The following is a 27,233-nucleotide window of genomic DNA, read 5'->3' on the forward strand; positions in this document are numbered from 1 at the left end:
CAAAAGGGGCGTTGTACTCTATAATGGGTCTAAAGAGTGATGAGTAGAGGGGAACAATGACCTCTTTTTTCCTGGATGAGAAACCTTTTGTGATAAGGTGTGCCATGTAGAAGGATTTCCTGACTACTGTGGCAATGTGATTATAAAGGAGAGACTACTGTTTACTTGTGTCCCAAGGTCTCTTATTACAGTTTCAGTGTTAAGTAGACTACCGCCTATGTGGTAGTTCATGGGTACAGAGCTTTTATCAAAAAGGATGACAATCCACTTTTTGACATTGAGCTTGAGGCCATGGCTTGGCTTTGACACCAAACATCTGTCGCAGCAAGGCCCTTTTGTAGGATGTCCACATCTTTTGGAGTTTTGATTATGGCTCCTAGTTTGCAGTCATCTGTGAACTTCATTAGCCAAAGGCCTTCTGTGTTAGCCTGTACTTCACAGAAGTAGATACCAAACAGGAGAGGACCCAGGACTGAACCCTGTGGTATTCCACTTGTCACTAGTCTGAAGTTGGATTAAAGTCTGCTACTTTCACAGTGTGGGTTCTGTCGGTGAGCCAGTTGACAACCCATCTTGTGACATAGGGATTTATACCTACTTTAGTGAGTTTATCTATAATTCCAGAGTAGGGGATGGTGTCAAAACCACTGGTGAGATCTAGATAGGCTGTGTGAACCACCTTAACCTTATCTATGGCTTTGGTGACCACTTCAAAGAAGTGTATCAGGTTTAGAAGACATGATCTGCCTTTTACAAACCCGAACTGGGTGGGGTCCTGAGTTTGGAGATTACCAATGCCAATGTTTATAAGTTCCATGATGATACATTCCATAACCTTGCAGACCAGGCTCATCAGGCTAAAGGGGCAGTAGTTTCTGGGGTCCATGTTGGCTCCCCCTTTGTGCAGTGGGATAACCATCGCTGTGCACCATTCAGCAGGTATAAAGCCTGAGGTGAGGCTATGATTGAACATGGTACTTAGGTGGGGTGCCAGTTCATTCTGTAGTTTATGTAGAACACAGCCTGTGATTTTGTCAGGTCCCATGGATGCTGTGTTCTTGTCTTTTGAGAGTGTGTTTTGTACCTGTGAAGCAGCGATTACAGGAACTTTGCATTCTTCTGGTATAGAGATGGGCTCTTTAGGGGATGAGAGGGGGGTAAAGTTAGCACTGAACCTATCTGCCAGGATGTTGGCAATATCAGTTGGTTCTGTATATTTAGTGCCATTGTGTTGTAACTCAGAGCAGATCTGAGTGTTGCCATTGAGATTCTTGACATAGCTATAGAATGTTTTATGATTTTCTTTAGAGTTAGTGGTGATTTTGTTTTTGTAACTTGCTTTGGAGGATTTTATGAGGAATCTCAACTTCTTACTGAGGCTGACCAGGGAGTTCCTCCAATCATGGAATTTTACTCTTTTTTTGCAACAGTTTCTTTCTTCTGTTGTAGAGTTTGTTTATGGCAGGGGACCACCAGATTGGCTTCCTTTCCTTTTTTTTTTTGGAGGATAGCATCTTGGTTCTTTTAGGGATTACATGATCCATGCACTCTTATAAGTACTTATGAAGTGCATTTGTGTAGGATTCAGCAGTCATACCTCTATTGTCCGTCAGCATGGGCATTGTGAAGTATGCCACTTCTGTCTTAAGAAGCGTAAAGTTGGCTTTGGAGAAATATTTTACGGTGGTTTCCCTAATGGGGGGTGGGGGAGGGACATGGATGTCTAGGGTGATTAGCTTGTGGTCAGATCTGACCAACGAGGAATTGACCTCTGGTGTGGAGCACCGGTTGGCCATGTTGATAATAACCAGATCTAGGATATTGCTGCCTCTGGTGGGGGTGTGGATAAGTTGATCCAAGGCATTGGAATTTATGAATTCCAGAAAACGGTGAGCACAGGTGTTGGTACATGAGTAGTTTTCCCAGTTAATGGTGGGGTAGTTGAAATCACCCATTATTAGGGTGTTAGGTTGTACCCTAATATTTTCCAGTGTATCAAGAAATGAGGAGTGGGAATCCTTGGTCATGGTGGGGGATCTGTAGCAAGCTACAATTTGGATTGCGATCTTGCCCAAAGTTAGTTGCACTTGGATAATCTCGGATGCATTATGCTGAGCAACTAGCCTGGAGGTGTGGATATCCTTAATGAATATGGACACGCCTTCACGTTTAGTGTTTCGGTCCAGGTTAGGTGGCCAAAAGGTGTGGTATGAATTATATCCTGGTAATGTAAGGGTACTCTCTGGAGCCATGAACCAGGTCTCTGTCAAAGCACAGATGTCAATGTTGTCCATTTCTAAGGAGTGCCTCGAGTGAGTGCATTTTGAGGTTTAGACGTCTAGCATTGAGTAGCAATACCCTCAGATTCTGCTTGCTTATACCTGTTACGGTGGTGAATTTGTCATTTGAACCTTGCCTAAAAAAGGCACTATGGGGTGGCTAGAACCTTAGCCAGTATCCAGAATCCCAGGGGCAACAGGCACAGGCCATCTCTGGCAAAGCATCGTCGTTTGCCGATCATGTCATCCCAGGTCGACAGATACTGGATCCCCTTAGAATGACACCAGAAGCTTAGCCAATTGTTGAAGTCAATCATGTTTTCCTTGTACTGTGGTATTATTCTGAGTGATGGCAGGATGCTACTCAGGGCTAGGGTCATACCTGCCTGGGCTACAAGATCGGACATGCCCAAACTTTTCCAGCAATTTATGTGGACTGATTTTCTAATGGGATATTGTATAGGTGATACCAGATATGCTCTGGAGCCATGGCGTGTGACACTGAGATGTACCCCACATAGCATGTCTGTGATGCAGTACAACATTGCACGGTCACTGACCCACACCATCATCAAAGGTATATGGAGATTAATGAAGCCTACTTTCACTGCCCATATTCCTCTCTTGGTGGTCTGCAGTGTACCCCAGACATGTGTAGTAAGATATTTCCTGTTTCTGCAATTCTTCACAACATGGTGTTAGACAGTTACAGCAGAATATTGCTGTCAGAGATCCAGAAAGGTCAGACAGAGCAGCAGAGGAGGTCAGTGGTTAAAAGTTATTTGAGAAGCTAGCTTTAGGGAAATAGCATGTGAGACAAAGATAAGTGCAATATTCTGCAGTACCGACAAAGAGCTGGTGTGTGTGGTCCACAGATACAAGCAAGATTAAACACAACAAATATTAAAATAGATGTATGCAAGTGGTTCTGTTCTACAGTACACTAACTGACCAAACTGTGCACAAGGCATTACCTCACCATGTAACAGCAATCATAACAGGCACAGCTGTCATCAAATGCAGAGGTGGGAAGGGGCACACTGACAGGGATCAGTGTCAGCTAAATGTGTGGAAGGTGAGACACAGGATGTGGAATGAAGTATGTGCCAAGGCTAGGAGATTGTGAGAAGGTCGGTGTACTGTACAGGGAGGGGCTTCCTGAAGTAGGTAAATGTTCAGATGTTAGAGGTACATGCACAATATGGAATTCAGGGGACACATCTCCTTGCAAATGTAGTTGCACTGTTTGAATGTGACCTTGATATGTGCTGTAAAATCTTAGGTGGGACCAAATTACAGCCTGAAAATCCTCAGCCTTGGGAGTGGCTGTCTAAGGAATGTCACTATGAAAATCCTCAGCTTGAGGTGTGACCCTTTAAGGAATGGCACTATGAAAATCCTCAGCCTGGGGTGTGACCATCTAAGAAATGGCACTATGAAAATCCTTAGCCTGGGGTGAAGCCCTCTAAGGAATGGCACTGTGAAAATCCTCAGCCTGGGGTGTGGCCCTCTAAGGAATGGCACTGGCACCAGGGTCAACTTTCTCTGGCAATGAAGGTGACCTGCAAGATTGTGACTGCCTGCACTGCCAAGTGTCTGATCACCACACAGGCTATAGCTGCAATAAAAATCATGCCCTTGCACACCACCCTCTCCATCATCTGTAGGTGGCATGGAGGAGGTAGTACTATGTAATCTTGACCTGCCTGTCTTGTAGGGAGTACCAACAATAAGGTCAGATGAACAGTGGCCATTAGAATGCTCTTGGCTCTTTGTGTAGAAACACATGACCACAAGGAGGTAGTGGAAGCCCCATGTACATGTTCAGCATGCCAGCAAGTCAAGTGAATTACTCACATAAATCTTAATACAGGCTACACAGTACACCTTAATTTCTGCTATAGTGGTGGTGGTATTCAACTGTATCTCAATGACCGCACTGTACATCCCTTGTGTAATGTCCAGTGTTACAACCTCTTAGACCACCAATCTCAATCTTGGTTCCCATGCTCAGTAATTGTGCCATTGCTGTTGTATAGGCAAGGGATGAGGGTGACCCCTGTATAAGGTCCCATGCTTGAAAATGTTTCATCTCCCAAACCCCTGCATACACTTATCAGTGGTACTAGAACTTCTGAGAGATTTGGGATGAATGGCTAGGCTTATAAAAGCCGTTGCCATTATTAGCCTAGTAAATGCATATGAACCTATGCACCTGTCCTTCTATGGACTCTAGAGAGATGTCATGGGCTCCACAGGCAACAAAACTGTGTAACCCGATGTGAGTGGTATTGTGCCCTCGGCACTGTGCTCAGAAACTGTGCAAATATTAAGGCACAATCATTGTCTGTATCTGAAGCAGCACTATCAGCAGTCATGTACATTTCCAAAGACAGGACCCCATGACTGTATCACTTGTAAATGCAGACCAATAAACATCCAAATATAATACTGTTACTATGTAACAATTCCACTTAGTAGGGCTACAACAATAGTACAGGCAACAGTTTTGCACAGATTGTAAAGAAATGCTGTTTGCATGGTGTGCCTTCATTGCAACATTCCAGATGTGCCTGTAAAAGAGATACAGTGGTTTTACATATCCCTGAGCTCATGGCACTGATGTGCCACAAAAATACATCACTGACAAAATGAAATACCATCCTTATAAATACCTAACCTATGAAATGTTGCATCCAGTTCATCTCCATGCCTAAGCCAGGTATCAAGGTCATTTTTCTCTCCAGGAATTCCTTCATGGTGATGTGGGTGGTCTATGATAGTAGACTACCAGTCATGACCATCTTCTAGCATGCAATGGCATGTGCCTTTGTATGGGCATGCAGGATCATATTGGTCTTCCTACTGCAGACCTTATAGTCTCACCTATTCTCCATACTGACTGCATTAGCATCCACATTCCACAGACATTCCTGTAAACCCAGAGAGTCTTGTCTCTACACATGGTTCGCCATCTGTTCTGATGGAGGATTTACAGAAACACAATGGTCTTCACCTGGAGAAAATTCTCAAACTGTTTTATTCATTATGCACAATGTATAGGGCTGTAGATGTGAAGGTATGCCTTTGGTGATTGATCAGCCACAAACTATACACAATGCCATCTACCAGTTGTGTACCTATGAGGCATGTATACCCCCATGAATTACACTGCCTACCATACTCCAGTATCAGAGGGCACCACCATAGTGGTGAACTAGAGCAGCATGTGGACGCACTGTTCTGTGGCATCAGCCTTCACTGACCTGTGTCTGACAAAGTACTCATCCTCTGAACCAGTTATTAAATGTGCATTCCTCTCCTCACCGTCTCCATTTATACCATATCTGCTACATAGATACAGAGTTTCTGAACTCAAAACAATTCTTTCTTGTATGAAATGTATACCAGATGATAAAGTCCACCTCAGATAACCCCTGAGCCATACATCTGCTGGGTTAATGCTGCATAAATCTGTGCCCTATCTGCTGTCATTCATCATTTAAATCCCTCAGTACTCCCAAATGCAGGGTCACAAGGTTGCTGTGGAGTAAACCCTCAAGACAAAATGAGACTCATACAGTTATACATTCAGTCTCCCCACCTCACAACAGCAGATGGTCAACACTTCTGATTCCAATGTATTGTAAGTGCAGAGATTCATTACAAGCCCCCCCCCCACCAGCTACTTGCTATTATGCAGCTCCCCACCAAGAACAAAATCAGTAAGTTACTTAGTCATTCTCCCCACCTGCCAATGGCCTCTGTACAGCTCCCCACCAAGAATAAAATCATTAAGTTACTTAGTCATACTCCCCACCTACCAATGGCATCTGTATCCTCACCACAGCAACTGAAGAACAGCTCTTTACTCTGTAGGCCAATATAAATATTTATTTCAGGATCGATGCAATAGTATCCAGATAAAATTAGATAGTGTGATGATCACTTCAATGGTGGTGACTTTTATTTCATTCAGTTTCAGGACTTGTAGTGCAGCAATTAAGCTAATGAGGCAATTTGTGGCGATCGTCTTTGAATCACACATTTAGTGAAATGTGCACCAGCCCTAGAACATGCAATGTGGCTAATGCATGCCACTGTACATGCGACATATATTGTGAACAGTTTGCACAAGCATGCGGAGATACATGACTTCCAAGGCTGACATCCACTCTGTGGCCATCAACATTCACAGCCAGGTTATATGTACAGGCCTGCTATGTTATGTCTCTCTCCTGGCAGAGCCATTGTTGTTGAGTAAGTAGTGGTAATGGGCTATGCCAGGCTGCCTTGCTACCTGCCAATGCATGGCACATGATTATAGCAATGCATGGCATATGGTTATAGCAATGCATGGCATATGGTTATAGCAATGCATGGCATATGGTTATAGCAGTGTCTGCTGATATATATCTGCTACTATCAACCTGTGAAGTTGCAATGGTTTCTGAAGGGACTGAATTTGGAAAGTCTGCCATGCCAAGTAAATATTGTGGGAATAAATAGCCAGGGAACTGTTATGGCTAGGCTTGTATAGATCCTAGGGCTGATAGCATAGTACCAACATATGAACCTATGAACCTATGTGTTGTAGAAAGAAGACTACAATATTTATATGATTCTTACATTGACACCACCATGAGTCCCTTCTGGGAATTCCTATGAGAACTCCCAGTTCAAAGTGGATGCCTAACACTGCCTATGGATGATAAGAGTGATGCCATTTGCATAACCTGTGTTGGTGAACAGTGCCAGAAACATTACAGTGACCTTCTTAGCCAAAAGAAAGGACAGGATAGGAAGAGGCAGCCAGAGTTCCACAATGAATAGTAGTAGTCAGTGATGGTGGACTGCACATAGTTAGACATATTTCATTATGATGTTCATGGACATGTGCTTTTCAATTCTGTGTTTTTCAGCACTTAGTGAGATAGAAGACAATTGGCAGATGGGCTAGAGAAGATAAGCTCATCTATCCAGGCATTGGGACATACCTGTCTATTGTCCAGAATTTCCAAGAAAGTCCAGATTTTATCTCATATTTTTGTTCTATTACTTATAACATTTGTGATTTTCAAGTAAATCATTGACGAGTGAAGTCAGTAAATAATGACAGAAATGTGAATTGCAGACTTCATATCCTTCAGAAAAAAAACATGCTAATGGGCATCTGTATAAGAAAACAATCCTCCCTTGCTTTCGACCCAGTACCTCTTTTTCCCCCTTGTCCTTCTGTGTCTTCTTTTGCTTGATGTTCTCCCTTTCTGCCTTCCTGGGCCTCCAATTCTCTTCACATTTACACTATGAAAATAGTAGGAACTTTGATGTATAAATCTTATCTGGGCTTACACTGGTACTTGTCACAGTGTGTCACTGAGTGTGTTCACATGCATGCCATTTAGTAGGCTACATGCACGTTACATGAGTTAAGACATCATACAGCCCATCATAGTACAGTCACACTCATTGGGTTATCTCTTCCCTTCTTATTTTTAGTGAAAAGTTTACTAATTCAGAACCCATCATATAATGTCACTCTTACTGCGTACTTAGACAGTATCGGCCCGTGCCGTACTGCTTTGTCTGTACTGTTTATTGAATTCTTCATTTTCATCAAATATTTGACTTTGATTTGTAAAGAGACTGTCAGGCAGTCTATTTTTGCATGAATCTGATTTAATATTAGGAACAGTGGAATAATAAACATTCCTGGGGACCATAAGGTGCCTAGCCTAATGCATCTTCGAGTAGTCATCCATAAATTTCTTGCCATCCTTTTCAGGCACTTAATAATAATCTCAACCCAAACTGAACACCATCACCCAATGTAATACTGACATAAATCTGTCTAAACATCCATCCATCCATCCATACATACACAACACCTTTATCCCCATGTTTGCACTGACATTCATTTGGAACCACCAGTCACACTGCCATGCAGCTAGTCCTATCAAAGTTGTTCTTCCATATCACACATACTTATGCTGAACCACATCTACAACCGATTTAGAGTGCCAGTCCACCCACTGCATGACTTTAGAGTACACAATGAATGATTATTGCATATTCGTTCTTGTGTTAATTTGAGTGGCAGATGATAATGCCTGCAGTCATTACTTGTGATCAATGCATTATCCAGTAAATACATACATAAATAAATTAATAAATAAATATATAAATAAGAGAGTCATATGACATAACACATTATGCCCAGTCAGGTTACAGGGAGGAATCCTAAGACTGTAAGAATTAATTAATTAGCCATAATTCCTTCCTTACCTTGTTGTTGGTTCATAAATGTTAAATTTGCTACAAAACCTAAACAATGCACCGTGACTTTAACATACCAAGTCTAATTTTTTTTTCAGGTTCAAGATGCTCTGTTTTCCAATTTAAACACTTGTCTGTGACACCCTAATGGGGGAATATATATGATTATTAAGAAAATACAAATGCCAGCAAAGACTATGCCTGTAGCAGAGTGCACTTACTGTTTAGGACTAATCTAAATGAAGGGATTGTTTCTATATGCTCCCACCATAGATAGACTGGATTGTAGACTTGGCAATGACAGGCGTAGAACCCTTCATCCTTGGAAGTAGCACTCTCAATGGTATACCAAGTCGCACTGATGGAGCTTGAAAGATGCGGTAAAAGTGCTTTTTCTTTATATAGTGCACAGTGTCGTACTGTATAGTAGTCATAGCCATTAACGCATGTAATGGTCACTCTGCTGCCAAGCTGATGTGTCACTTGAGGGCTCACTTGTATTTGAGGCATTCCTGGATATCCTATAACAAAAAAATAAACCAAATTGTTTTAAGTTAGCAAAACCATAGCAGCTGAATCTATATGTGATCAGCAAATATTTTAATGTTTAAATTTTAGTTTCTTTAGATGTTTTTCAACAAAATACCAGTAACAGAACCTTGTTAGTGACATAAAGTAAACAGATGAACATACTACAAACAATTGAAACAGAATAGTAATTTTGTATTTATTTTGTGCTCATCCCACACCATTTAATGACACATCAAAAAGATAAATACTTAGGGTTAGTCGAAAGCTAGCCAATGGCATTCATTCATAGTCACTGTGGGTGTAAATGACCTGAGATTTATCTCGCTGGACTACTTAATGAGAGACATAATGCACCTCTATGAATACGTGTCAGAGGCTGGTATGAACTTCACATTAAACAGCATTTTACCCTCACCAAGAATGATACCACAATACAAGCAGAAAATGATTAATTTCAATAATTCTCTTAGCTACTGGTGCATTCCAAGGGGATCCAGAATTTGTCAGTCTAGGATGACATGACTGACACTCCACGCTGCTTTGCCAGAGATGGTCTGCATGTGTCGCTGATAGGACTTTGAATAGTGGCAGAGAAATTAACCACCCCCATAGTGCCTTTTCTTGGGAAGTGCCAAACAAACAGACCTACTAATGTAATAAATTCTTCTAATGCCAAGCTGAAGGTATTCCTGCTCAGAGCTAGAAGTCTTAACAAGAAACTGCACTCCTTAGAAGCACTCCTTGCACTGGAGAATGCAGACATGTGACTCAAGGCTACAATGCCTATCACACATTTAGACCACCCTTTAAAAAGGAAAAACAAAAAACAAAAGGATGGATTACTTCCATTTATACAAAAAAAAAATTCATATGGCAAGACTAGTCTAGCAGGATGACTATCTTGAGCTACGCCATGTACAGCTGACCACAGGCAAAATCCCCCACTATATCATCACTAGCTACAGGTCCCCAACCATGAAACATGAAAACCACTATGCATACCAAAAATTACTAGAATCGCTTACCATTCAGGCCAACAAAATACTCATGGGTGATTTTAACTACCCCCCCCCATAAATAGGAAATATCTACGATCACTAACATGTAGGATCAGTGATTCCTGCACTATATCATTCCAAATGTTCTTAAATAGCTGGTCTAGACTCCCACTACAGGCTCAAATATGCTTGATATAATCTAAAGTGCCGTGAAGTACTCACAGGAAGAGCAGCGTTCCAAAATAAAACCAAATAAAATAAACGTAAACGTGGAACGCTGTGGACGTTCTGCTTATGTTTGAGTTGGAGTATCTGTTCGTGCATTCTTATGTTTAAGTGATCCTTACTTGGTGTATTGGAGGACTATTGAGTTTATTTTCAAGCCACAGCGTTCCACGTTTACGTTTATTTTATATGCTTGATATAATACTCACAAACATGAGGGAGCATTGCATTCCCCAGCTTAATGCCCTCATTGATAAGATTGGATCATAAATAGATTGCCATTTTAACAAATATATTGTCAAAATTCCCATCAAACTCTAAACCCATAAAGAATTTTTCTAGGGCTAATTACCTTCGGCTAAATGATAGGAAAATTAATTTTATAGCTCTCTCTAACCCCAAAAACATGAAAACCTACCCAGACATATACAGGAATGTCCTGTACAACCACTTAAAGAACTGCAGAGAAACAGCAGTACCTGACCGGACTAAACCCAGGTCCAATTGGAAAAACAAGTCATCCTGTTGGACCCCTGTCATAGGTAGATGATACAACAGAAGGAAGAAACTCCTGTCTAGAAGCAGGTTGGAAGGTGCACAACAGAGAAAACAAATCCCCATTAGTCTCAACAGGCAAATCAGGGAATTAGTCAAGTCCACAGAAGCTAAATATGAGACTAAAATAGCCTCACAAAAAAATGATAACCAGAAAACATTTTGAAATTCATTTTATTTGGTTTTAAAACAATATATAAATCAATTATAAAACAAACACATACCTATTTACATATGTCCACAACTGATCAATACATCAAAGTTATACATATCAACAATTAATATTTTTTCAAGCAAGTCTCTAGCTTTAAGCCAAGATTTATATGAATGTGTAATATTAGAAGTTATCATCTTTATAGTATGCAATTCACTACTGCAAACAATGTTTGCCATACTAATAAATTCAACACTAGAGGGAGTAACTTTACTTTTCCAATATTTAGTAATTACTGTTCTGGCTATAGCAAGAATAGACAAATGAAGAGATACTTGGGTTTTTGGAATTATCCCAGGATCAGAGCATTAAACAAAACTAAAGATTTCAAAATATCACATCTCGCCGATCATAGTGGTTGAATTAAGTTATTAATTTCTTTCCAAAAAGGGGAGATGACTTTGTATTAATATACTATATGCGTCCAATCAGCTACTATTTCAGAATCACATCTGCAGCATTTAATTCTATTTGATTTATACATAATTATAATTTTGTTAGCAGTGACAAACTCTCTGTGTAAAAATTTTGAAGTGAAAATTTTCCAGTATAATGAAGATGTGTTTTTATCCATAGATTTTAATGTTATTTTCTTGTATTCTTCAGAAATGTCTTCATTATTAATTTTTGAGGAAAAATTTCAATAGGAATTGTCTAAATATATGAAATCTAAGTTAGGAATTTTATTATTTTGTGACAGATAAAATTTATTTTTAGTGCATTATTATTATAATTATTGATGTTTATTAAGGATCCCAACCATTTGGGGACCAATTTCTTATCTAGATTAAATATCTTATTTTGCTCTGTGTTCACAAAGTTTAGAACTATTTATAAAATTAACGAAATCTCAGAATCTGGATTGTGGTTCATAAGTTAGTACTAGGCTAATTGCCTTTGCAAGCCATTTTAAGCCTAGCCAATATCCCTTAAGAGACTTGAACTCTGCACCTTGTGTTTATAAGACAAGCACTTTAACCATTAGGCCACCCTCCACATCATCACCTTCTTTCCAAGGAAAATAAATCAGTAGGCCAACTATGCATGACAATATAACAAACACTATGAAGTGGGGGGGCTTCCACACCCACCCACCCCCAATGTGGGGGGCTGTGTCTCACTCACCACCCAACTACATATACTAACTCCGAGATCACACTACAGTGAGGAAAAGGGCAGATTTAAAACAGTGGCCAACTGGTTTCTTTCCCTTGGAAAGAAATCGCTAGTGTGGCTGTTCGTTCAAGTGCACGTTCGACACATATGTGTCGATGACAGAGTAGTCGAGATTCTGTACCTTTGACTACATAATATAGACTCCAACTGGTATGAAAACAGTCAGATAACATTGCATAGTTTGGATTACACTATATACAATGTAGTATGAGTTTCTAAGGAATACACACAATCATTGTTTATATTTAAAAGTATGGGAAGTTACTAATAGTTTCAGTTGGAAAAGTTAATTCTGACAAAGCAAATATTTCTATTTGATGCAGAGATAAGCACACAATCAGATAACATTATATACTGTAGTACAGGTATTTTGGGATTCTTGCTTAACAGAGAGATTTCACAAGGCTATAACATTTACAATTGTTGAAGCAGCATACAACTGAATATCAGCGAATCCTATTTTACCATTATCCCAACCTTTTTCTTTGTCAATCAAAGGAAACTCTTGCCCCAGGATTTTATTAAATCCATGTAGGCACAGTGTAGAGCCTACATGGAATGTTACCATGTCTATGTACATGGTTCCCCCTCAGCAGTGCACCATGCATATTAATGATGGTGAGTTGATGAAGGGGAGCTGAGGAACAAGGTTATTGACTCAGTCCAAAGATGTGGTGTAGTGATAACTATGTCCACAGAGGAGGAAGTGACTCCTTGCACTGTGGTAGTGTTTTATTATTACTTTTATTTTTATTATAAAAAAGCATGTTTGCATGGCATGACATGGAGTGCAGGAATGCTAAATGGCTCCCAGAGATACGATAGCAGATACCTGCCAGACATCTAAAAACAGAATGTCATTAATTATTTATTTTAATGTGATTTTTAAGTGTATCTAAGTGGGTTTTGCTGTGTAGAGCTCAGCATTGCTTATAAATAGTTTAGTGGTATACAGTATGTGAAGGTATACCAGATTTCTTAATATCCATATAGCTAAGTGGGTAGAGTGACATCTTCATGTACAATAGGTCCAGGGTTTGAATACATGGAAGGGAAATTAGTGTTTAATTTTAATATACATATTTTGCAAGCTAATTTAAAATATGGTGCTCCTGCACTCTGCTAAGCTTTGCTGAGTCCTGCTAAGTGCTGAATAAACATGATAATGGCTGCCAACGTTTATGCACTACTTAGCTCTGCTTGTCTGGTTTGTGTACTGCTAAGCTCCGCATAAGACTACGGTTCTGTGAGATTTCATGCTTCTAAGCTCAGCTGCACTGATTTATGTAGTGCTAAGCAACACTGAACTTTTTTGAATGTTGTCCAGTGATGTATAAGGGCAGGAAAACAACCTATATTAACCCCAACAGGTGAGAATACAGCAGAATTCATTGGAGTTCTTCCTCTGATCGGTGCTATGGCTGATGTTGGTGAAGGTGTGCGCTTTTAGACATAGCATTGTGGCATTCCAGAGTCCAGGGTTATAACTGGACTCCTACTTAAAAATCATGAAGACTGGCTGCTGTAAGGAGGCTTCCAGGGCTCAGAGTATAAAGTGGAGGCCTGGGACCGGCTGATCAAAGAGTTCACCAGTGTTACTGGTATCCCCCACACAGGTGAGCAGTGTTGTCACCACTATGATGACCTGAAGCCTTGAAAGGGGTAACTTTTGGACACCTGGGTCCAAGAAGCTCACGCAGGGAATTCCCAACAAGCTTGTAAGTCATTTTACCTCTGTTTAATGAATATCTACTCTGTATGTCTTAAAAACTGGTATGGATAATGGTGTTCTTCTCTCTCAACTTCTGCAGAAAAAAAGGCTTGTAATGTCATATTGCATGCTGGATGTCTGGCTAGGTTGTGCCATGAATGGAGTGAGTACAGATGTATTCTGCTAACTGTAGTAAAATAAGCAGGAAAGCATAAAGCATTATCTGCATGAAGGTATATACAACGTCTATAGTGCAATAAATGTGGAATAATAGCTGTATTACAAGAAACAAATAATGCCAACTGTTGTACAACAAAAATATGAAACAATACCTGTAACTGCATTAAAGTGTATGCAATAAAGTCTGTAGTGCAATAAATGTGGCATTGGAGCTGTATTGCAAGAAATAAATAATAGAAGAAGTTTCAATAAAACAGAAAACTAGTAGAGACCAGGCTTCCAGTTTCTAAAAAGCAGGTTTAATTCTGTCAGACTGGCACAGACACACAAGCACTTTCACAATTAGCTTCTTCAGGTGAATAAGGTGCAGTTACAAAAATAGCCTTTATATAGCAATTAATTGAGGTCACATGACTGATAATTAATCTTAAAGCAACCTTCTTATTTCATAAAATCTATAATACACTCCATGGACATAATATGACAATAAACAAACAAAATCATGGAAGACATATTAAATTAAACACATAAATACAACATCTACAATATATATCTTTAATAAAAGTATACTTAAAACTCATTTTCTTAGAGGCCGTGCCTTAAGTAAAGGTCTAATAGGAACATGTTCATTGAGTCCATGTCCCATATCTGCCCTAAGTCTGATAATCCACTCAGCTTCGAGTGTTTCAGTTTTTGTTCTGATGTCACCACCTCTCATGTTTTCAAAACATCTACCTAATGCTAAAAGTTTAAAATTGTGCTGTAAGTCCATCTCTTTTACATGTTTAGCCAGAGCATTATGTACACTCTGTTTCTTGGCATGATATAAATGCTCTCTAATTCTAAATTTAAATTGCATGTCAGTCTTCCCTACATAAAATTTACAACAGACTTGGCAAATGGCTAAATACACTAATTGTAAGCTATCACAAGTGGCAGATGTCCTAAAGTAAAATATTTCTCCTGAATCTGGATGCACAAATTTAGTCTCTTCTAGAATATATCTACAATATTGACAATTTCTGCAAGTCTTCGTCCCTTCCATGTATTGTACTTTATTAACATCTCTCATAATGCATAACCTTCTTTTTAAAGATTTCTTATTTTTAAAGGTGAACTGTGGTTTAGTGTCCAAATATCTGCTAACCTGTTCATCCATCATTAAGATGTCCCAGTATCTATTAAATATGCCTGAATATGCTCAGATATTCCTAGAATAGCTAAGGCACATCCTTAATTTCTGGGGAACATGTCTCCTAGTATCGTGTTCACTAATTATAGGGTGAGCATGTTCTGAGAAAAAAGGTTTGGCCCTATCTCCTCTAAGTCTAGCTACCTGGCTTATGTTAGTTTTTACAAACTCAGTTTTATATCCTCTCTGTATGAACTCTTCTTCTACTTTGCCCATCTACCTTCTAAATTCTTCCTTCTGTACATTGTCTGGATAATCTATATGTCTGGTTTTGCATGACATTTCTAAATATTAGATTAGGATGCATGCTTTCTCTGCTGAGCATGCTATTAACATAACATTCTTTTCTATAAGGTTTGGTATATAGCCTAGATTTCCGATCCCTGAAAATTGAGACATCTAAAAAAAAAATGATATCTGTGTAGGACCAATTCATAGTAAACCTCAAATAAGAGGTAGTGTGATCAATAAAATGATGACATTCCTTCAGTAAATCGACTGCCCCCCCCCAAATAAGGAAGAGGTTGTCCACAAATCTACAAAAGAACACAATGTTACAACTATATAGACTTTGAACTAAATGATTAGCTTCCCATTGTGCCAAAACTGCATTTGCATAGGTGTTAGCACATGAGGTACCCATGGCTACCCCAAGAAATAAATAATGCCAACTGTTATGCAATAAAGCATAAAACAATACCAATAACACCAAGGAAAATGGTGTACATCAGGATAGTCTTGTTGTAACCATTGCAGTAGAGCTGTATGCATTCAGGCTGTAAGGTAAGGTGCTGCAGTCAAGTAGAACATTGTAATAGCTGTAGAATGCATATCTGCCAACTGTATTGTTTAAATCATTAGTACAGTTCACATAATGCTCTGTCATCCACAAACATCAGATAATCAAGGTATATGGGTGAGGTAGCACACTCCATGAACTGATATTATTTGACTTCACAGATATTTCGCCCCACTAACAATAAATTGCGTACACCAGCAATTTTTATACTGATATATAGTGCACCTATTATATGCGTTATGCTGAATTTCATGCATGTGTATTCTACTGTCACTACAGTCTAGTATGCAGTGTAGTAGTACTTCCAGGTTATATTTTGGTTCCAGGTAAGGTCTAGGCAAATATCAGTCAGTCAGTCAGTAATCAGCAGTGACTCAGTTGCTCAGTTTGTTAAATGCTTTGTATATAGCACATTTTGCCACACACACAGACTAGGGCTCAAATCCAGTGCTATGTAGCACTAAATATTACAGTAGCAGTCACATAATGCTGACATATTCTTTGTCCACAGGAACTACAGGTAAATTGGTGAGGTAGCCCATATTATGGATAGATAATTGTGTGTTTAGATTTCCCAGACTGTTAAAATCATTAGCAAGAATGTGAAAAATCAGCAATGTGCAGTCAGAAATAATATGTGTAATCCTTGTATGTATGTCTGTATGCTTGGAATGTCTGTTAAAAGTTGCTGCAGTCAATGAATACATTCCATGCAAATCTCCCCTGCAGTCACTGCTATTGGGTTCTATTTCCATGCCTGCCAACTAAGGCATGACTGCTCTTTAGAGTCTGTACTGTACATATACATGTCTCTCAAGTGTCATGATTTCACATTATGTAATTAATAGTGCGTAATCCACCTGTTGCAGGAATGTCATGGAAATAGGTACCTAGATTGCAAAGTATCACCATATCAGCCCACAGAACACATTAATAGTTGTATGTGCAAGTGTTCTGTGTAGGTGTGTACTCACAGTTGTTACCATTTGGTCCATAGTGTACATGCAAATAGCTTGTGAGGTATGTATGTGCTACATCAGCTATACGAGACTTGTACTCACTGTACACATAAAGAAAATACAGACCCATACAGTAGATAGTAGCACTGTTGTCAAGGATGTAAGCAGCAATGTAACTAATGGACTGCCTTTCTCTCCCCACCCCTTATCTTCATTTATTTATTACTGTTATTCATTGCTTATTGTTTATTATTAACATATGTTGTTACATTAACTATTTTTGGAGGCATGTGTTTTATTATTGTTATGCATTATAATGGATGCATGTTAACATATCTTATTAAATTCCCTATTTTGTTAAATCCCCTATTTACCCTATTTTGTTGGCCTTGTACTGTAATCTTCTAAACATTAGAAGTATAAACAAGAAAATTCACTACTTACATGCCCTCTTAGATGCCCACTCCCCTGATATACTATGCCTTACCGAGACTTGGCTCAAGTCTACTACCATTGATAATGAGATTATACCCCCAGGGTACAATATATTAAGACTTGATCGCATCTCTAAGAAAGGAGGGGGGTAGCCATCTTGTATAAATCCACTCTGGAAGTATCCAAAACTAGCACCCCAAATGCCTTGTTTACTAATAATGCAGAAATACTCATCACAAAGGTCCAACTCAACAAACACAAATTCATAGATTAGTACTAGGCTAACTGCCCTTGCAAGCCATTTTAAGCCTAGACAGTTATCCCTTGTGAGACTCAAACCTTGCACCTTGTGCTTGTAAGGCAAACATCTCAACCATTAGGCCACCCTTCCAACCCAAATAAACAGCTCCTGCAAGTCTTGAACCCAGAACCCTGCACACCATAGACAAAGTGATTTACCACTAACCCATGCCAAATCTATAAACATTGCATGTATCTATATTCCCCCAGGTGAAAACACAAATACCTTGGAGGGTATCCTGCAATGGCTCTCCACTAACTGCCCCCAGGAAACTATTATTCTCAGGGATGTTAGTATTGACTGGAATACTTGCTCCTCCACCCACATACATTTGCATGGCTTCTCCCAGATGATATCTTCCCCAAACAGAATCAATAAGCCTAACAAAAAAGAAAGTATCCTAGACTGAATATTAATAAACAACCTACCCCAGATATACAAAACAGGCACCTTACCTGAGGACTTTAGTGATCACTTCCTGACCTATATAATCAGGATAAGAAATGACATCCCCCAACAATGTTCCTTTAACACAATTAGAAGTTGTAAGAACTTTATTCAGACTAAATTTCAGAATGAACTTAACACATGTGACTGGTCCAACCTATGGTTACTTCCACTAGATGAAGCGGTCTCATACTTTAACTCTACATTTCTTGCTATCCTGGATAACCATGCTCCCTCACACAGAACCAATAACAAAGTAGCACCATGACTGTCCAATGATACAAGACAAAAAATTATTAGCAGAAACAAAGCACAGACCTCCTGGAGAACCACTAAGTCCCCAAAAAGACTACCTTATATATAAATAGCTGAGAAATGAAGCAAAGAAGTCTATTATGCTAGACAAAAAGTATTACAGTACAACAAAAGCACCAAAATCAACCACAAAAATTCTGGTCAGGCATAAACAGACTTCTCCACCCAGGCCAATCAACTACCCCTTCCCCCTTAACTACCCTCCATCAACCTCCTAAAATTGTAGTTAACACCTTTAACACTTTCTTTACAGAAACTGTGCAATCCCTAGCCAGTAAGCTATCTCCCTATACCCCAAGTACTATTGACCCCACACCTGATAATAAGATCCACTTTAAGCTTGATCCAGTACCAACATCTTTTATTAAGTCCCTATTTACAAAACTGAAACCCACCACCCTTTCAGCAGACCTACTACCTGCAGAATATCTCCAATAAGGCACTAATGAAATAGCATACCGCATATCAATTTTAATCAATAGAATTATCCACAAAGCCTATATCCCCCACATCTGGAAAATCTCCCACATTGTTCCTCTTCATATACGGGGAGATTCCACTGAACTTTCAAATTATAGACCTATAGCCATTCTGTCTCCCTTGGCTAAAATAATGGAAAAATATATCAACAAGCAATCTCTTGCCAATCTGAATCAAAACACTCTCCTAGCCCCCACCCAGCATGGATTTAGACCTTGTCATAGTACAACCTCAGCCCTTCTCTCCTTCTCCCATACAATAAATCAAAACCGTAATGACAACAAGCTCTCCTCAGCCCTCTTCCTTGACTTATCCAAGGCATTTTATATGGCAAATCACCAGCTACTCTTAAACATATTAAAATCACTCTCCATAGATAACCTAGCAATTACCTGGTTTCATTCTTACCTAAGTGACAGACAACAAGCTGTACTATGGAAGAATAACCTATCGTCCCTTTTACCAGTCACCCTTGGAATCCCACAGGGATCTATATTAGGTCCCCTCCTATTCTCCATATTTATCAATGACCTGTACAACGTCATCCCTGAACTGTGTGGGTGGTGCTGCGGTAGCGTTGTTACCTCACAGTAGGGCATTGTCCTGTTCGATTCTCAGCTAGAGCGTCTTCTGTGTGTGGACATGCGTGAATGGGCGTACCTTCGTTGAAGGTTGTGCATCAAGGCTGGCAACTCGGCACATAAAAATCTACTGCCAATCATTAGCAGACCGGAGTTCCACTGTGCCAACCCCTAACCGGGAAAAGCCAAAAGGAAAGGCACAAAGTCATCCCTGATGCAACTTGTATTCAGTATGCAGAAGACTCAACCCTAATCTGCTCTGCCACCTCCCCACAGATTTACAATCCTTGCCCCAAATCACTTTCAACAAAGTACAGAACTGGCTCACTGGTTACCACCTACTATTAAACCCAAATAAAACCAAACTATTATTCTTCTCCCCCACTTGCAAGGTCTCCTCACCACCTCTCACCATAATATCTAACAATGGTACCATAATTTCCCCAGAACCTAGTACTAAACTACTGGGAGTGATCATTGACAACAACCTCAAGTTTGATGCTCACATAGACAAAACTATTAAAACAGTTAATAAAAAATTAGGGTCTTTATACAGGATTAAACCATTCCTAGCCTCATCTGCTGGAACTGTTATTGCCCGTACACATCTGCTATCAACCCTTCTTTACGCCTCAATCATCTTTGTAAACCTAAGCAAACCAAACCTCAATAAATTTACTAGGTGCTACATTAACATTGCCAGATTTGCCACAGGATCAGCTAATAGAACACATAACTGCCATAACCTTCAATTGTTAGACTGGCTTGAACTACCCGCTCAACTGCAATATAACCAACCAATAGTTGTTCACAAAATCCTCTACCAACCAGACAGTACACCCATACTTTAAAATATTATTACCCCCTACAGTAACCTAAAAATCCCTTCGCTCATCCAAAAAATTGGAAGTGCAAACTGTTAAAACCAACAATTCAGCTGGTGAATCACTATTCTCCAACTCTGCTGGCAAAAACTGGAACCTACTTCCTGCTGAACTCACCACTGACCTCTCCTTATCCCAATTCAAAAAAAATTCCTTAAGAAGCACATAAAAATGCAGTGGCTTTGTCCCTGTACAAACCCTGACTAACCACCACTCAAACATAATTCATAAATGAGAACCTCATTACAGAAATAAAACTCTGACACTCTAACTGTTTAAAATTCTGTGTATCACCCACCTACTGGAAAGATTTAAAGTTAACACTACACTATGTATGATAACCACCTTTAATACATGTGTTTTCCTTTTTCAGATGAAATCTTTAACTATTTCTTACTCAGCTACTTGCTTCCAACCTTTGATGTGTGTATGTGAGAAAAACATCTACCTGTGTGTACATATCATTAAACAAATCTCAGTTTTGTGATAACTCACTGTAATAATTTCACTGTATTTACACTTGTTTTTGTACATTTGGAGCTTTTCTCCCCGGGCCTTCACTGAAAATGGACCTGTATCCGGTTGGACTTTCCCGGTTAACAAATGTAAAATAAATAAATAAAATAAATAAACTGTTACTGGCATGCTGTTATACTGACTGTTCTGTTATTTATTGTTGTGTTTCACATAATATGCATTGCTATGTATTTGTGTTATTTCCAATGTTCTGCCATGCTGTTATTACTAACAATGATTTGTTAATAACTAGCCTATACTTATTGCTATACCTCCATCACCACAGCTCATTGGATGGGGCCCAACCTCCCCCGTGGAGTGGTAGCGGAGGGGCTGCAATCTCCCAGGATCAACTGTCAGTCATGGTGTGCAGGATTGTTCACCGTAGCTATGAACACTGCCTGTGCCAGATTGAAAGCAGGCTGACCAACCAGGTGGGGGCAGGCTTACCTTGGAGCCCAGCCTCCAGCACTGCGACCCTTGGAGCAGTGAAGGAGCAGTGTCAACTGTCCCATGGGTGGGGAGGTGAGTCATGCTTCTGCCATCTGGATTCCACAACGCCTTCCCCATCTTGTGACTTGGACTCCACAATACTCTCTCCATCCCAAGTGTTTACTCCGTTCATATGTCACACATTGCCCCTGTCCCCATCCTCTCCTACCCAACATACATTCCCACATGAATGTCCCTTCCCCTACATTCCACTTTCACCTTAAAAAAGTGGCACCTGACCAAAAAACTATCTTCCCATATATAGCTCTCCATGTCACACACATGTTCACTGGGCACCACTGATCTGGTCTAATTGGCTTGACAACACAGTTATGTTGTCCTCACCCCTTTCTCTGGGGTTTGAGAGTCCAAATTAATTTCTGAACACTGTTAAAATGGACAGCTGTTGCTGTACAATATATGGATGGCTATGGTTCTTTCAGTTTTGCAAGTCAGAGGACTGCAGGTAGGAACACACTGCACCTATCTGTATACCATAACTATATGTTGGCTGCTACTCTGTTATTGGCACCATTGCATAACAGACATACCTTAATCACATGCCTCAATCAGACTGTACAGGGTACCCTTACCCTGGATCTGCCATAATGACATGACTGCCACAGCTGCCATAGTTACATGTACAGCTTATTGTCCTCAAAAGTGTCCACACTCTGCCCTATGTGTGCTAGGCTGCAGCATACACAACTGTATGTAAAGGTAGTGGCTACAGACCTACTATACCTACCCTCCTCCTAGAACAAGGGATGCTGACATAGCCATATATAATGGGGGGCTAATGCTCGCAGACAGGGACATGTGTAATGGTTTGCCCCTACAAAGATATTAGGTTGATAGAATAACAGCTGTTGCTTTGGCATGCATATTCCGATGGGTATGAGGTCTGACACTCAAGTGTTCTCTTACCTTACTGACCTCAACCCACAATGTTTGCCAGTAAACTGCCAGATGACCACAATGTCATGGGGCACTGACCACACATCTGAGGTGAAACTGTGGACATACTCCATAAATCTCTACAGTTGACAGTTATGGTACTCTACCCTCTGCAATGCTGTACTCTCCACACCTCAGTAATGTCCATCTTAACAACTAAGAAAGGGGCCCACCTCTACATGAAGGATTTATATATATTTATATATATATATATATATATATATATATATATATATATATATATATATATATATTTTTTTTTTTGCACTGTGGTGGGATGTCATTGGCCAATGATAGTGCAGTTCAGCTGTTTTGGCTGCAATTAGCAATTCACAGGCTGGTGAAGAGGCAATTACCTGCTAATGAGTAGTACTTTAATAAGGCAAGCAGCTGCTTATGGGGAAAAGGTCTGTATGAGACTTAACTCAGATGGAGAGCATCTTTCCAAATGATTACCAGAAGCAAAGTTCAAAAAAGGAGCATTGCACTCTGCCAGGCATGTAATAGATTTCTCCATATAACAGGGTGCAGATCGGGGGGTGGTGGTATGGGGAATAGAGTTTACAACAGTAAGCCTGTCTTAGATCTATGGTAATGATGTGTCGGTGATGCTCTTCTGTCCTACACCTACAGGCATACCTTTCATATGTCCCTGATTTTTATTCACATCTCAGCTCTGTCCCTGTCAATACGTCCTACAATGGTTGGCCATTGTAGGAAAGTTAGTGGATGATACATAATGCATTGTGACAATAAGTTAGGGTGTACAGTCCTGTAACGTCAAATAATCTACTCTAATTCACATCCCTCATTCAGTCAATGTTTCACATGCATAGTCCTAACATTTTAAAAATGTCCCTGAATGTCCCTGATGTACTCTGGCTAAGTACCCATTTCTGTTGACATATGTCCCTGTTTTGTTGACGGCTATGCCTAACATACTTGTCAACCCCTTACAGCACGAAAGCAGGACAAAGTCATGGTTTATGGGGGGACCAAGGCCCAAACACAGCGACAGTGTTTAAATATTTGTCAAAGATCTACAAGTTTGTGGGAAACTGACCAAAACAATGAGGCAAACATGCTAACAGTCTGCAAACATCTGTACAGTTCAGAGGTAGGATGCCTACAGGAAACATACACTACAGCAGGTATGAGTTGTTTTTTGTTATTGCACACTGGTGTTGCTGGACTGTCCCCAAATAGTTGTTGTAAAGCACACTGTTTATTGTCTGGCAGTGGCTATATGACATATCAGTGGGGGTTTGCCCATAGGGGACACATCATAATAAACTGTAGTGCTGGGTGTTGAAACACACAGTAGAATCTGTCATGGCACACAGGGACATACCCCAGTATTGCTACTATCTTGGTGGTATCCGCATACGTAGAGTTTTGCCAGACTGTGGGGTATGATGTGTGATGGAGCAGTATATAGTGCAGGCCATTATAGGTGTGCTGGATCTGTACATAGTGAACATCCTCATATATATAGTCCTGTAATGTTTTCTTTAGGAACCACGTACTGCAAGAGACATGCACCCTTCACAGATGCAGAGAATGAGATAATAGTGGATGGACTGAGACAGCACCATCAGATCTTATTGTACAGGGGGAGGCATAATAATCAGGAGTAGCAAGCAGCATTGTGGGCAGACATTGTGCAAGATGTCAATCAGATTCACCAAAGGGACAGGACCTATGAGTAAGTCTGACAATGGCCACAGACATGCTAAATGCTGCACAGCGAAGGCAGCTGCTGTTTCCAGAGTTTCATGCCTCCACTGGTGGAAGTCCTGCAACACAATAACCACTCTCAGCCAAATAGAGATTCCTGGTGAATCTAGCAACACATGACAGCTCCCAGGCATCCATCACACCATACATCATGGAGGTGGGTGCCACAGTGTCCACAGCAGAGGAGTGTCTATGTAAGTGTACTGTGTTTACCAGTATAATACTTTATCAGTCATTGTGTCAGGCTGTACATAGCTGTACATGGGTGTTTTGCCTATCTGCATGGGGGGAGTTAGGGTTTATGCTCATTTGTGCACAGATACTCAGGATGTCAGCAGTACAACCAGTATCACAGTAGCTTTTGTACATGTGGATATATGCACATATTACCTTGTAATGACCCAACCTTTGGTGGTGTTGGAAATACCTCTCCCTCACCTTTTCATAGGTTCATAGGTTCATAGGTTGGTACTAGGGGGTCTATATTAGAACATCAAAGTGTTAAAACATTGAATGTTCTAATATCGACCCCCATTCAGTGAACGCTTGAAATAGCAAAGCTGCAGAACACAGAATATTTTCCTAGGGAAAGTATTCGGTGGGCCATTTCTGTGGCTTCGCTATTTCTTCGACTGCGGTGCGAAGGTGACAGACCGGGCTAAGGTTTGCGAATGGACCAAGTTAAGGTGCGATAGTTAGGGACCTTAGGGTTAGGGAGTGGGTAAGGTAAGTGTGCATTATTTATGGACCTTAAGGTTAGGGAGCGGTTAAGGTGAGAGTGCAATAGTTAGGGACCTTAGGGTTAGAGATTGGGTAAGGTGAGTGTGCGTTAGTTAGGGACCTTAGGGTTAGGGTTGGGTTAAGGTAAGTGGATATCTAGTAGTGTATGTATGGTTTAGTATAGGGTTTTGTGAAGTGTGTATGTGTGGATTATGTATTTTGGTGTGCTTGTGCTGTTTGTGTGTTTTCTCGGAATAGCAAATTTTTTCCCAAAGGAAAAGAATTTGCTGTTCTGAGCATTCGAGTATATCACATTTCAAGAGTCCAAGGTCGAGCTTATGGTGTTCGATATTTTGGAATTTCAATAATGTGATATAGACCCGGTACTAGGCTATTGGCCCTAGGGCCTATACAAGCCTAGCCATAACAATTCCGTAGCTATTTCTTCCCACAATATTTACTTCCCTGGACTCCTGTCTAGCAGGGCAACTGACGTGATCCCCAGGGTGAATTTCCTATCTCCCTAGGTCCATCAGGTGTGGCCCAAGTGCATGGTCCTGTACCTGATAAGTGTGATGCTGTTTTTTATGGATAATATAAACCCTATGAAAGTTAAGGGATGCCATATTGCCCAATGTACAAATGCTGTGTTTAGCCAGAGTAGAATATTTGTAAGTTCCTTTCTGGAACAGTTAACTACGGTCCATAGACTTGTTAATTACAGGTGTGTATTTGAATGACTATCGACACATCTGCACTTATAATTATGAGCAGCTACCCATCCTGGTAATTACTCCAAAATGCCTCTTCAAACACAAAAGGGAGATGCTACATACCTCAGGCAGTGGCACTAGTACTGGCATATAATTCTCAAGATAGGTGTACTGGGTTTTATGTGTAGTTCTATCACATATAGTGTCATATTGCATACCTTACAGGCAGATTGTACTGGCAACTTTATCTGGATGTGGCTGAAGTGCAAGGAATTGGCATGTCTGTGTATGTTGGTGTGACTGTTGTGCATGGGAGCGGACATAAGAAGATGTGAGACCGGTAATGCAGTTGTGAATTCTCATTTGTATGAGTCTGTGTGGATTACCATACATAAAACTGCAGGTATTAATATACTGCTTTTCTCTTGGTTTTCACAAGTGACGGGAGGGGGGAGGGTTGCAGTCTGTCCAATCAAAACCTGATGTCAGTGCCTCATTTCTCATCAGAATCTGATGATGATGGTGGCCATAGTGAAGAACAGGTGAGGTTATTGGGGTCTGAATTTGTCCTAGAGGTTGACATCCCACTTCTTCCCCTATTATCACCACACACAGACGGTATGCCCACACATACCCAGCCCCCAGAGGCCACAGATATTGGACAGGCAGAGGGTGGCGACAATGAACAGGACAGTGTGGCAAATATGTTATCAGTGAGGGTAGACACTGGCCATAGCCAGAGAACTGGTGAGGTCCCACACAGGCAGATTGACAGGAGAAATCAAAAGAGAACTGCTGTCCATCCACCACCTGTTGCAAGTGTCACATCACGGGTCATTCGGCACATGTTTTGGGCCATCCTGGAGGCACAAGCACATTCTGAACACAACACCAGATGGATGCTTAGGGTTATAGATGCAGAACAGTCTGACATCCGTGACTGCCTCCACTACATTGGGGACACCCTGAATTGGTTCACTGATGCAATAGACATATGGTGGGCTGAGACAGTGTCTCTCTTGGACTGCACATTGTCTGTGCTTCAACATCTGGTTGGAGTTGGTCATCGAACAAGTGGATGTAGGTCAGAAACACCATCTGTTGAAAGTCCACATGGTTGTGCACAGTCACGCTCCCGTAGTGGCAGTACCTCCAGCACTACAGGCAGACATGTAATGTCCACACTATGACATGGCAAGCCATGGGCACATGGTCCTGGATGGTCCTGTGAGGGACACTGCCCCAGCAGAGCCAGTTCCTGTGTTCATGGCCAGAGAGAATGAACTGCCCACTCTACCATGTACAGTCCACAGCTGTCAAACATACACATGTGTAGGGCTAACACTGGACTTGACAGTGTACATGCATACACTCAAACCCCATTGTCACATGCAGGTCACCTATAGACACTCATGGCACCTCTTCATGGCCCATCTAACCCACAACCCTCCAGACTCACATACATGCTGTCAACTGTTTGGCACACCCTTGGTTTCCAGCAACCCCACACCAAACCCTGTGCATATAATTATACCTGTGCCACATCCCTGCCATCCGATG

General features: G+C 40.6%; 1 protein-coding gene across 1 annotated transcript in view; it reads right to left on the minus strand.

Annotated features, from left to right (window-relative positions):
* Positions 1 to 27,233, minus strand: part of LOC122815385 — a 561,151-nt gene that overhangs the window by 24,763 nt on the left and 509,155 nt on the right. The window contains exon 4 of the mRNA XM_044087855.1: positions 8,777 to 9,076. Coding sequence (XP_043943790.1) covers positions 8,777 to 9,076 — 300 coding nt within the window. The remainder of the gene's footprint in view (positions 1 to 8,776; positions 9,077 to 27,233) is intronic.

This window comes from Protopterus annectens, chromosome 1.part1 (assembly GCF_019279795.1).
Source record: "Protopterus annectens isolate FY-2018-M chromosome 1.part1, PAN1.0, whole genome shotgun sequence".
Lineage (NCBI taxonomy): Eukaryota > Metazoa > Chordata > Ceratodontiformes > Protopteridae > Protopterus > Protopterus annectens.